At 43.4% G+C, this 12,747-nt stretch overlaps 1 protein-coding gene across 7 annotated transcripts; it reads left to right on the forward strand.

Annotated features, from left to right (window-relative positions):
* Positions 1–2,124: 2,124 nt before the first annotated feature.
* SRSF10 (serine and arginine rich splicing factor 10) lies at positions 2,125–12,541 on the forward strand. Of its 7 annotated transcripts, XM_066335067.1 has the most exons (7): positions 2,130–2,362; positions 4,196–4,300; positions 5,990–6,093; positions 7,450–7,612; positions 7,930–7,983; positions 8,164–8,265; positions 11,329–12,541. In XM_066335067.1, exons 1-7 carry the CDS (start codon positions 2,298–2,300, stop codon positions 11,345–11,347), a joined length of 612 nt encoding a protein of 203 aa, XP_066191164.1. In that variant the 5' UTR covers positions 2,130–2,297; the 3' UTR covers positions 11,348–12,541. The 7 variants fall into 7 exon arrangements, with proteins under 7 accessions (XP_066191160.1, XP_066191161.1, XP_066191159.1 ...); XM_066335063.1 differs by lacking the exon at positions 11,329–12,541 and having other exon boundaries at positions 2,125–2,362; positions 4,196–4,291; positions 5,981–6,093; positions 8,164–10,395; XM_066335064.1 differs by lacking the exon at positions 11,329–12,541 and having other exon boundaries at positions 2,126–2,362; positions 7,933–7,983; positions 8,164–10,395.
* Positions 12,542–12,747: the final 206 nt, after the last annotated feature.

Raw genomic sequence — 12,747 nt, forward strand, 5'->3', positions numbered from 1 at the left:
AACCTGAAGGGTTGGGACCAGACTGAGATCTGTGCCCCATGGCCCAAAAGAATCAGCATTCCTCGATGGCATAAGAGGCTGGGATGGGAGCTCTGGATTCATTATTCCACAAAAACAAGTGAGATTTTCTGTGAAGGACTCCACTGGAGTATTTAAAATCAAACTTGGATCTTGTTCCAAGTTTTGATTCCCAATCTGACAAGCTCTGACAGGGTAATCCTGGCAGTGTGGATTTCTACCCACCACCAAAGTCCACTCTTTGGTGTATTCATTGTTTTCAGAATGTCCATAAAATAATTTATTTTTTTTTATTTGCTTTGTGACAAGCACTCTCACCACAATTCCAGCTCCTAATGTGCCTTCTTGGCTTGATTTTTCTGTCCTTTTAATGATTTGTGTGAGCAGATCTGTGTTTATATCACACAAGGTAACGACTTGCTGCTTGCATACAGAAAAATGTTAACTGTAAATATTAAATGCAAAAAAACACGGTCAGAGATTCTCATCCCTTCTCTGTTGAGTTCTGCACACAGACTCTGAACATGCAACCACATAAATTCCTTTTCTTTTTTTTTGGAAGTGTATATTGGCTGCACATCTCCTGTGTTAGTGACTGAACTTCATCTCCCGTTCAAACTTGAATTATCTGTCATTTGAAACCTGTAAAAACGAGGCACTTCTTAGTGTGAGATTGCCAAGATACGAACAGCAATGTCCTCCCACCGGTTTTCATTCATGAATATTAAAAATAAAGATGAAATTACACTGGTGGCAGACACCAGGGTTGCACCAGCTCAAAATCAGTCTTGTCCCTGCAGGATTTTGCTGAATATCCCTCACAGGAAAATGCAGACACTCTTCACCGAAGTCTTCACCAAACCCTGTGCCTGTTGGGTCACAGATGTGCCTTTTATCCACCTTTATGTGAGTCACACACCAGTGGTAAGAAACAATCTCTCCACCCACCGGCTGCATTGTTTCCACCTCAGAAAGGGCTTTAATGGCAAGGGCTGGTCCTGTGCAAACTGTGATGAAAACTCCCGGGGCTCCACAGGGCTGTGGGTGACGGTGTTCTCCACAAAAAGTGGATTAATTCCTCCCTGTGCAACAACAGTTACACGCTCCTGAGAGACACTGGGCGTTTATTTCAGAGTTGTGCAGTTGGGGGCCCTGTGGGATTCCACAAATCGAGCACACCAACGATCAAAATTTATTACTACTTACACATTTGAGCAAACAAAGGGATTAGTGTTCCTTGGCTACAAATCACATAGCCCTGAATTAGTATTCTATCTTCTGCTGGTTAATTATTCTGTTGTTTCTCATGCTAATTAGACTCGTTCTCAGTCTTTCTCTACTTTTGGGTCAGTGGTCTGTGGGTTGGTGGTAACGACCTGCCCCTGAAGATATAAAACGTGAAATTACATTTTACCCAGTTGGAGATCATTTCAGCACAGTTGCTGAGTTGGCTTTATTAGTTTCTTCCTTATCTTGGCAGTTCTTGCCAGATGGCCCATAAATTCTGCATTCTTTGTGTCCTCTATCAGCGGGCATCCTTTTTTTCTCAAGCTTTGTTAACCTCCCCCTAGCTCTGAGATCATCGGCGCATGGCCAGCCCTAAACCTTGAGAATGCAGTTCTACCAATTCGTTATTCTAACACAGGGACATTACTTGGAGCTTGTTCGCTGCTGTTTCACGGCTGACATCTCCCTTCTTGTTGGTTAGGCTTTCAAGCAGAAAAACGTCAAAGAACATCTTAGCTTTTACACACTCCACATTTGGCACCAACAAGGCCACAGGACAGCGATCCCTTCAACCTCAGGAAGTGATGGGGCGTGTGAGCGGTCCTGAGGACCTGTGAGCTGGCCGTACATGAGGGAGCCATGGCGCTCAGAGGCGGCCGCACAAGGCCGGGCCGCGCCGTCCCCTCACGGCGGGAGCGCAGCCGCCATCTTGCCCCGCGCGCCCCCCCGTCCTTCTCTTTCGGCGGGAAAAGCGAGGCCGGCGGAGGGGGCGCAGCGCGCATGCGCATCGCGCGCCGGAGGCCCCGGGAGCTCCCGCGCGGGGCTTGTGCGCATGCGCGCTGCCAGAGCGGGGCAGGATTTTGGCGCCGGCGTTCGGCTCTCGCCGGAAGCTTCTCTCGGGAAGTCTCGCGAGAGGCGGCGCGCGGGCGGGCGGTGCAGCTCCCCCAGGGTCGCCTCAGCCGCTCCCGCCGCGCCCGGGCCGCGCTCGCTCCTTCCCTCCCTCCTTTCCTTCCCTCCTTTCCTTCCTTCCGTCTTTCCCGGCGCCGCCGACAATGTCCCGCTACCTGCGGCCCCCCAACACCTCGCTCTTCGTGCGGAACGTGGCCGACGACACCCGGTGAGTGGGGGCGGAGCGGGGGCTAGCGCAGGCTTTGGCGGGCTCGCTAGGCCGCGGGCGCGGGGGTCTCCCCGCCGCCGGGAGAGGGAACGGGGCGAGCCCGACCCGCTCCCTTCCTCCCCTTTGCCTTCTCCCTCGCTCCGCTCTCCCTTCTCCCTGCCCTGCCTTCCATTTTCCTCGCGATGCTGCTCGTTCCCCGCCTCTCCACGCGGATCCGTTTCCAAACAGCGTCCAGAAAGAACAAAGCTGGGCCGCCGCAAAGTGAAACTCCCCCGAAGCCGCCTTTGAGCGTGTCCAGCGGGAATTCCAGGCGGGATGTGCCACCGCGGCGGTGCTGGACAGCCGCTGGAGTTTGGGATGCTCCTCTGGAAATGCAGTATTGCTGCTAGACGGGAGAAAATAAAACATTGGTGGCCAAAATTCCTGGCGTAGCCGGTCCCGTTAGCGTGGGAGCTGCCGGCAGTTGAGGTGGAATGTTCCTGCGGTAATTGTTGTGTGCCGGGGCCGCTCAGAACGCTCAGTACGGAGTCGAGGGAAGCAATGTTTGATCTCCGTTATAATCGTGCTGTACCCAGAGCCCGTAAGGACTAAACGTGTGCGGTGAGACAACAGCTGCGGAACATTTCCCGAGCATTGTTGGCACAGAATGCGTTTGTCAGAGCACTCCCGTGTTGTTATTTTTGTGTAGAATTTGTGCGGAGATCCTTGTAAGGTCTAGTCCTATAAAATGTGAATTTTCCAACTCTTGACTGGGCGACTTGGACAAAGTTGTTCAGCAAACAACAGTAGAGTGGGCACGAGGGAATGGAATTAAATTAGAGCATTGTGAGAAATAACTTCAAATTAAACTTTTACATTTTTCCCATTAATTTGTTCATTCTTCCAATGGAATAAGAACAGCTGAGGGTGATTACTTCCAAATTCTTTACAACAAATTCTTTACAATTGTGGATCCTGTTGAGGATTCGCCTTAAGCACAGAGTTCTTGGAGGCGGTTTTATTGTGAGATCTCCGTGCTGCAGGTCTTCCCTTCTGCCAGCACCGACTCTGGGGAGATTTGTTTCCCAACTGATGCAGGAGGAATGTAAAAATACTAAAAAACCCCACAGTAACTCTCACATACCACCTAAACACGGCACTACATCAACCTTCTCATGCAGGCTTTTGTCCTCAAATGTCACAAAATTAAAAGTGAGGAGCTCACGTGAAGGAGAAACCTCTTTTGAGGAGAGGGCATTGCTGCAGGGGTAGTTGCAGCTGAACAGTTTTGCCTCAGCTCTCAAAAACCAACTCTTTGGAAAAACTACCCCGAGGGCACGAGCGGCTGCTCACTGAGATCTGTTCCATTTGATGTGGTTGTAAGTATTGATTATTCTATGGAAATGAGTTTGGGCGACTGGTTTGTCCTCATAATGTTTATTTGGAGCTCGTAATTGATGTTTGTGTGTTGCAAAATCCCTGTCGAGCTACACGAGGTGCTTGAATAATAAGAGCAATAATTTTTAACAGTCCTTTCTTTCACTTTCTGGCAACCTTGGCTGCATTGAATGAACTCAGTTAACGTTTTTATTTTAGGGTTATGCTGAAAGGCTGCTTTCGAAGGTGTAGCTCGAGCATCCTGAGGCTTGAATGTTTCAGCAAAGTTCCTTGTGCTGCCAACAGGGAACTGCCCAAACCCTTTTCCCCCCCGCAAAAAAAGAAATATTTTACTCCTTTCATCCTCCACCAAACACTCCCAAAACACCCAGGGATGACTATATTAACTGCAGATTGGGGTTTTTTGGGTGTTGTTTGGCACTGCCAAGGGCAAACCAGGTGTTTGTGGTGTTGCAGGTCCGAAGATTTGCGCCGGGAGTTTGGTCGTTACGGGCCTATAGTTGATGTTTACGTCCCCCTTGACTTCTACACCCGGCGGCCCCGAGGATTTGCCTATGTTCAATATCCTTTCTTCACATGGCTCATTAGTGAGGGGTGTTGGATTTGAGATTCCAGTTGGTGTAAGAGGTAACCAACCTACGTGAAAAAGCAGTTTACTTTTGTGTTGTATCTAATAAGTGTCTTACTTCATGTCGTGGTGTTTCGTTATTTTTTTTTTTTTTTTTTTTGAAGATTTAACTTCTCTCAATTGTTCTTTGCCTTTTTTTTTTTTTTTCGCTGCAAAAACTTAAGTCCAGTAATATAAAAGCTTGCTTGTGTCGCTGAAATTAATACTATATGATTTAAATGAAAATTTAGCACTGACTCAAAATTGTCTTAGCACGTTTTTAATTATCACTGGTGTGTAAGTAAAGTTGTGCTTAGCAAAATGTGGCTGCTGTTCGTTGTTAATTTAACAAATGGAAACTGGAAATCACTTGATCAAAATCAGATTGTGTAAAAAAAAATTAGGTGAACTTCTTTCTTTAATATTGTCCCCTAATTTGCTGTCCTCTGTTGTTGCCTCAGAATGTAAAGCTGTACAGTAATGGCGACCCCAAAGAGAAAGCATGAAAGAACCTTTAGAGTAGAGTTCAACAATTAAGGCAAGTAGACAAGCCAAAGACCTCTTAAGGATCAGGCTTGAAGAGAAGGGAGAGTTTGGGAAAAGAAAAAATAAAGAAAAGCTGGAAGAAGGACAAGCCATAATGGGAGACAAAGCTTCGCTTTATCTGCAAAAGGGGGAAAAGGTTGTTTTTCAAAGTTAAAGATAAAGCCATCTGTCATTTTTGGCCAAGCATCTCATGACAAGTCCTTCTGACAAGCACTTAAAGAGTTAAAGGTCAAGATGAAGTTGAATGGTGGCCAAGATTAAAGGAGTCATACCTGATGTATCCTACAGAATAACAGTTTTTCTTCTGTCTGTCATGTAAGCAGTAATTTGATGAATTATTCTGGTTTAGTCCATTGACAAAACCTGTAATATTTCTCTTGTGAGTGCTCCTGTGACTGTGGTCTGAATGAAATGGAAGTTTCTCTCCTGCAGAGATGATGCTGCTGAGAGATTCCCCCTGGAGGGGAAAAGCAGCTCGTTGTTTTGGGTCCCACGAGCTGGAATTAGGGGTGTAAATTCCAGCATTAAAAGGAATGTCTGTCACTGCACCTTGGCCCTGAGTGGCAGTGCAGGGCTGGCAGTGTCTGCTCCTCTCACACTGGGGAGCCTCTGCACACAGGGCTGTGGCATGACACCAGTTAAACCTAAAACTAGTTGTTTCAAACCAAAAGGAAAGCTTTGTTCCAAAGTTAATAGTTAATATTTACCGTTGGTATGTCCAACTAGGGCTTAATTTTAATAAACTCAATGTAGTGAACTAAATGACCATTAACGAGTTTTGAAAGGATACCTTTGTTTTCTTTGCATAAGTACAAGTGGGAGAAGAAAAAAATTAAGAGTATCACATAGCAAGTGTTTCCTGATGGATAAATTCACGGTCATATTCTAAAATCTTAATTTTGTAACAGGAGTTCTCAGATAGCTGGTGGTTAATTTTAAAAAAAAGTCACTAGTGTATAGAGCAGCATGACAAAAAACCAACTTAAAACATTGCTGTGAAATGAGAAAACGAAACTTTTTTTTTAATTTCTATTTTTATTTTAAAATACCAAATCTCTTAAACTGCTCAAACTCCCAAGTACCTTAACACTGGCCACATTTGAAGATGTCCGTGATGCAGAAGATGCTCTCCACAATTTGGATCGAAAGTGGATTTGTGGTCGGCAAATAGAAATCCAGTTTGCGCAGGGGGACCGCAAGAGTAAGTGCCTGCACTTCATCTCAGCCTGAATTTCTGCCCCAGACACGTGGTGCTAATTGTTCTGTTGTGTCCTTATTGTATGTAAACTGCCTTTAATCCGTCATTAAATCTCGATTTAATTATAAATGGATAAGTTGAGTACAGCAGTCGCCACAGTGATTCTTTGGCGCTTTCTGTGCAGCTCTCTGTGAATTCCAGGATGGAGGTAATGTCTTCATTTTCATTTGGCTTCAGGGTAAAAGTCAGTTCCAAGGTGGAGCAAAAGTCCTATTTTCTGAACAGTTAAATGTAAAGAAAATTTAGTTCTTTTTAAATTTGTTGTTTGTGTGGATAGTCTGAATTTGCAGGGAGATACAAATTTGTAAAACCTGGCACAAACCTGTTGGTCTAAACCAGGCCTGTAATACTCATGTGATGCCTGGGAATAAAAGGACCTTAAAGGTCTTTAGTTACAGCTCTCAGAGAAACAACCTGACTGTCCAGTTCCCCCTCAAGTCCTCACAATTAACTTTAATGGAGTCAGTGGAAATTCTATACTCCAGAGGACAAGCTTCTGCCCTGTGTATAAACATTGGGATTTCTAACAAGTTTCTGAACAAAATTAACTAAATCCAACTTTGTGTGTTGCTAGAAGCACTAAAAACAAAAAAATTTGAAGCCATTTAGTACAGAGGGTGTTTGTTACAACGTGTTTAAAATACTTAGAGGATGATCTTTGGGTTTGAATTTGATACCGAGGAAGGATACCTCTGCTGCTTAGAGGAAATACAGTGAAAGCCTAATAGGTTAGTTCTTAATTACTTTAATAACTAAGCTGCAGTGAAAGTGAATTGTTTTACTGGGGGGTTCCTTTTGGAATCAGCCTTCTCTTTGTGTGGCTTCTCTGTGTAAGCTGGGCCTTGAGTCGTTAAGGAGAGCTGTGGGTCGGGTGTGATGATGGTGCTGTGCAGTCAGGGAAAGTGTTTAATTAGCTTTCAGTCCTTGGCTAAATTCAGGAATGTCAGAATGTGTCAGTCATGGCTCTGACCTGCCGTGCCTGTTTCCAGCTGGCCTGAAATTACCTTGGCCAGCTCTGTGTTCTGGTTTTATGGAGCATTAGTCCTTCCTGACTGGGTTTTGAGGAGGTTTTTTTGTTTGTTTTGCTGTCTGGATTTACAGTGCCCCCAAGGCTGCGTTAATTTGTGTCCAGTGGCTAAAGCAGCACACAAGAATTGGCACAGAGCAGCCTCTCACCTGTCCCTCCATAAACCTCCAATCGCTAATGAACCTTTCTGCACACCACCAAACACACGGCTTAAACCTTGAGAGGGGAAACCAGGCCATCACCTTCACCTGCAAATACTGCTCTTTTTACAGCACCAAACCAAATGAAAGCCAAGGAAGGGAGAAACCTGTACAGCTCTTCTCGTTACGATGACTATGACAGATACAGGCGCTCTCGGAGTCGCAGTTACGAGCGCCGGCGGTCGAGGAGTCGCTCCTTTGATTACAGCTATAGAAGATCCTACAGCCCCAGAAAGTAAGTGTAGTGTGTGGGGCTGGCCTCAGCTGCACAGCACAGACACACCACGCTGACTGTTCCCTTGTTACACTTTGGAATAATCTCGGTTTTTTGTTGTTTTTGTTTTTTTTTTGTTTATCTATCGTGGGAGTAACTGCTGGGAGTTGCATACCTTGCATGCTGCATCTGATCAGGAATAGTGAATGAAACCATTCTGTGCTGCATTGGAGAAATAACTAAAAGCAAATGCACAGCTTGAGAATAGAATGTATTAAGTGATTGTACGTTTGCATAGGTATTTGTCACCGTTTACTTTTTCTGATGTACCTTTTTAGCAGTAGACCTACTGGAAGACCCCGTCGTAGCAGAAGCCATTCGGACAATGATAGGTAAAAAACCACTTTTTACAACCTTTCAATTGCAAACTAGATCACTGTATTCCTTTAACTTTAGGTTTAAAAAAAAAAAAAAGTTTCTCCTGCAAAAACGGTAAACAATTTTTAATGTGCTAGATGTCTAAGAATAGTGTTTTTACATTCAAATCTCCTCTCTCCCCTTTATTCTGCTAGGTTCAAACACCGCAATCGATCTTTTTCAAGATCTAAGTCCAATTCAAGATCACGATCCAAGTCACAGCCCAAGAAAGAAATGAAGGCTAAATCACGGTCTAGGTCTGCATCTCACACCAAATCTAGAGGCACCTCTAAAACAGATTCTAAAACACACTATAAGTCCAGCTCAAGATATGAGAAGGAGTCGAGAAAAAAAGAACCAGCTAGATCCAAATCACAGTCAAGATCACATTCTAGATCTAGGTCAAAATCCAGATCGAGGTCTTGGACTAGTCCCAAGTCCAGTGGCCACTAATAGTGTATCCATGTTGGTTTAGGCATGTAAGATTCATTTACACACAGTTCAGTTTACTTAAATTATCAGGAATATGATGTTGCAACAGTGCTAAAAAATATTTTCTTTGTCAGTTTTCCCTGTAGCCGACAATGGTTGAAATTAAAACAGTGTTGAGAAGCCACAGAGAGAAAGAGAGAGAGGGAGAGAGATTGTCCACTTGGTTAAATGTCATGGGCAGCTACTGATTTGGTTGTGGTGTCTCTATGTATATTTTTGTAAAGATTTGCATTTTTAATGCTTAGATATTTGGTGATGACTTGATCGATCGTAACTTGCAACATTGTCCTTTTACAAATGTCACGCCCATAGAGAAATTGGTACCAGTCTGTGCTGGGCAGTTCAACCAGTTGTTTAAACTGGTTCTTCAACTCTAAACTTAGTTGAAAAGAAAAAAGAAAAAGAAGGAAAACTGGACAGCTGTAGTGCAACACTGGCTGCTGGGCAATCAGCCTGGCAGTTTGTTTCCATGGCTCCAGGGCAGGATTCAGTGTTCTCCGTGCCCACCAGCAGCAGCAGGTTGGCAGATGGAGCTCTGTGGAGGGAGATTGGGGAGATTTCTCTTTGCCCTGCTCTCTGGAGAGATGGTACTGACCTTCCATGTGCATGGGCAGACACAGTTGGTCCTGGAGCTCGCTCAGAGCCTGTGCAGTGTCGTGACCTGTCAGGATGGAGGCTTCACTGCCTCTGCCCTGGCTGCTGCTGCTGAACGTGAGGGAAAAACCCACCTTGAAGTGGAAACATCTAAATTCAGATTTCAGCAAAACAGCAGAGCAACTAAATATTAGGTTGTGTGTACATTTTATGCAGTTTTTTGTATCTATTCTCAGTTTTAGTGAGCAGTTAACCATAAAGTTGCTTAGTTTTCCTGCTGTTAGATACTAGTAGATCGTTGGAGTTGTGTGTGTACAGTATATAAGAACTAAACTTTGATGCCAATGACTCCTGTGGTTAGTTGGTGTATTCATAGGTATCAAACTGTAGCCATCTCCCTGGGTTACCAGGCTTGCTTTTTACACAGCAAAAAAAAAAAAATGCAGTTGGTCAAGCGAGTCTGAATCACTCTTTCCTCAGAATGGACAGTGGTTTGGTTACAAGATTTAATTTTCCTTCAGAACAAATGTTTGAAGTTGGATATGAACAAGAGCTGCATCTCTAGTTATGTAGTTTATCACTAATACAGTATATTTAGAAAACTGAACGTGAAAAATAACAAACCCAGTGTGTAAACTTACCAGTATTTCTCTAGAAGGCAAGATCCTTTGTTATGGAAATGGCTTTTGGCATTATTTTTTCTTTTCTTTTTTTGTCTTTACCTTCAAAAGCCACCGTCAAACACTTAAGTGTTCCTGGCTGTCTGATGTCTGTAGCATATAAAGACATGGATTTCCAAAAGTTCCTTTTTAGAGAAATGTTTTAGGGTTTGGTTTTAGTGTTTCAGCAGGGCCTTTAAAGAAGTGCAGATGGCTTTGGGACGTGCTTAGGAGGTTGATCCTAGAACCTTTGTACATTTGATAGTATTTCTAACTCTTTCTTTACTGTTTGCAGTTAATGTTCATGTTCTGCTATGCAATCATTTATATGCACGTTCCTTTAATTTTGTAGACTTTCCTGGATGTATAGTTTAAAAACAGCAAAAAAAGAAAAAAAAAAAAAAAGTCTATTTAAAACTGTAGCAGTAGCGTGCAGCTCTAGCAGAGGAAAGTTGTGGGATTAAACTTTGTATTTCCTTTCTTATAGAGGCTTCTAAAAAGGTATTTTTATATGTTCTTTTTAACAAATATTGTGTACTACCTTTAAAACATCGATGTTTTGATCAAAATAACTAAAGACCCAGCTTATTTTCTGCTTGCTGTAAATTTAGCAAACATGCTGTAATAAAAAAATGAAGGAAATACTGATCCACTGGAATTATTGTAGCTTTAGAATTTGACTCCAGAGCATGGTTAGGAGTAGAGCTATGCATCCCTTATGGAGTAAAATCCTTGCTATGGTATTTCAGTAAAGGCAGGAATTTTTTCATTTAGTATCTGAATAAATGTCACTTCACATTTTTGAAGGGCTACAAGACAAACTGAGAACACTAAGCATAAGTTTAATACTTTAATATATTGAATTTTCTTTGCCATGAACATTTATTATTGCTGGATGGACTTGCCCCATAGGTTATAACTCAGATATTACTAGCCAGGTTATGAAACCATTTAAAAGCAGTGACTGAAGGTTCATACAGAATCAAATTTATAGTATCACCACACCAATTTCTAATTGCCATATCAAAACTGGTGCCAGCAGTGGTTCTGTGAGAGGATGGAGCTGCCTCCTGAAGGAGGTGCCCAGCTGAAGGCCCTGCCCTGAAGGACAAAAATCCTTTGTAAAGCACTTAATTACTTTGATAAACCCACTTCCACCCTTTATAAAGCTGAGCTGTGATTATTTCTGCTTCTAACAGCAGAACCCCCTCACTCTTTTCAGCTTTATAGCTTTATAAACATGAATACAGTCTTCATGACTGACTGGTGCTGGAAAGGGGCTCCTGGTGGCTGAGTGGGAGCTGTGGCTGTGGCAGGGACCTGCAGGGATTGCTGTGGGTGATGGTGGTGCTGCTCCAGCTGGAGTTGGAGCTGGAAGGGCGGGAGGAGGGAGGAGAAATCTCCATGTCCAGGCAGAGTAACTATTCCTTAACTGTTGTGTCAGCATGTCCTTATATTGTGTGCCTCAAGCGTTTATGTATAGCACAGTTTTAATTTTTTGTTTTGCAAAGCCAGATCAATTGCAAGTATAATGTAGTGTCTGCCAGTTCTGATGGTTCTTTCTTTCTCTCCCAGAGGTAGGACTAAACTTTGACTTGACTTGTGTATATGAACAAGCCAGAAAAGCCGAACACAAACCCACGATGTTTCAAGAGTGCATGAATAAAGATGTTGTCCTAGTTCTTGCTCCCATGGAAAAATTGTGAAGAAGCTGTTCTGTGGGCCTTTCAGTTGGGGACGAGTTAGCAGGATGTGGCCAAAAGGGCAGGGAATGTTTATGCATTCATGCAAGTCAAGCCACAGCCCATCTAGATAACATCTCCCTTCCTTGATGCAGGTATCCCAGTCCTGCCCTAAAAAACAAAAAAGCAGGAGCCTGTCTTGTGCAAGCTTCCTGCAGGTTATGCACAGCTGGAATGCAAGAACTTTTGCAGGCTACAAAAGATCATGTCTAGGCATCTTTCTTTTGGAGTCTCAAGAATGGTGGGAATTACGTTTTTTTTTTCCTGTGGTGAAACTAGATTTTTGTCATTCCTGCAAAATTTGTAGAATTGAAGTAGTGTGTAAAAAAAAAACAACTCTGCTGAAAGTAATGGCTGTGCTCCAAAATATCTGCAGCGAATCGATTGGTGTCAGCAGTCATAGAAGGCTCTATTGGAACTTCTTTTTCACCTAAAGTCCATGCACCCAACTGGTAATTAAAACTCTTCAATTTAGTGGTTAAGTAGCTGGGTGTTTAATTAGGGACTCTGATAGACTGGTCTCTGAAAGCTCAATGTTATCCTTTCTATGTCTTATCAAGATGTTTAATGTACAGTATATCCTGGTTTTTACTGCGAAGTGGAATCTTTTGGTTTCAATGTTGTTTGGAGCTCTCTGCTTTGGACAGAGGTTTTTTCCCTGCTGGTGGAGTTTGGTGACAGCACTGCTCAGGGCAGGGCACTGCTGCTCGGCCTCGGCAGGGATCGTGCAGATGAACATTTTGAATTACAAAGGGATAAAATTGACACCTTTTTAGGACATAATCACTCATTAAGAATTGCTGGTTTTCTCCATTTATCTTGTAACTTGCTTAAAAATAAGTCTGTAGTCCGTTGCTATAATATTTGTCTAAAGATGCTCTTGCTGCTGAGACTATTGTAGGAAGGGAAGACTCTGTACCCTGTAGTGTGTTTGATGGGAGATGCTGATGTTTTATTCATCCACATCCTTTCTTCTTGAGTTTTGTGTTCCATCTGTGCAAATAACCCTGTGAATTGGGAATAAAATGTACAAGTTTTGACTATAACTTGAGAGCACCTTCTGACTTAATTAATCCAGCTGTAGTCTGTGAAAGAGGGAGCCCCCAACCTCTGCTTTTGTCAGGAACGTTAATTAGTGTTAATTCTCCAGCCCCATGTTCCCAAACCTCTGGAAAGGCGAAGGAGAAAAAAGCTGCAGTTAAAGAAACCTCCCTTGGGAACTGCCAAAATGAGGTCATCCCACTTCTCCATT

The sequence above is a fragment of the Sylvia atricapilla genome, chromosome 24 (assembly GCF_009819655.1).
Source record: "Sylvia atricapilla isolate bSylAtr1 chromosome 24, bSylAtr1.pri, whole genome shotgun sequence".
Classification (NCBI taxonomy): domain Eukaryota; kingdom Metazoa; phylum Chordata; class Aves; order Passeriformes; family Sylviidae; genus Sylvia; species Sylvia atricapilla.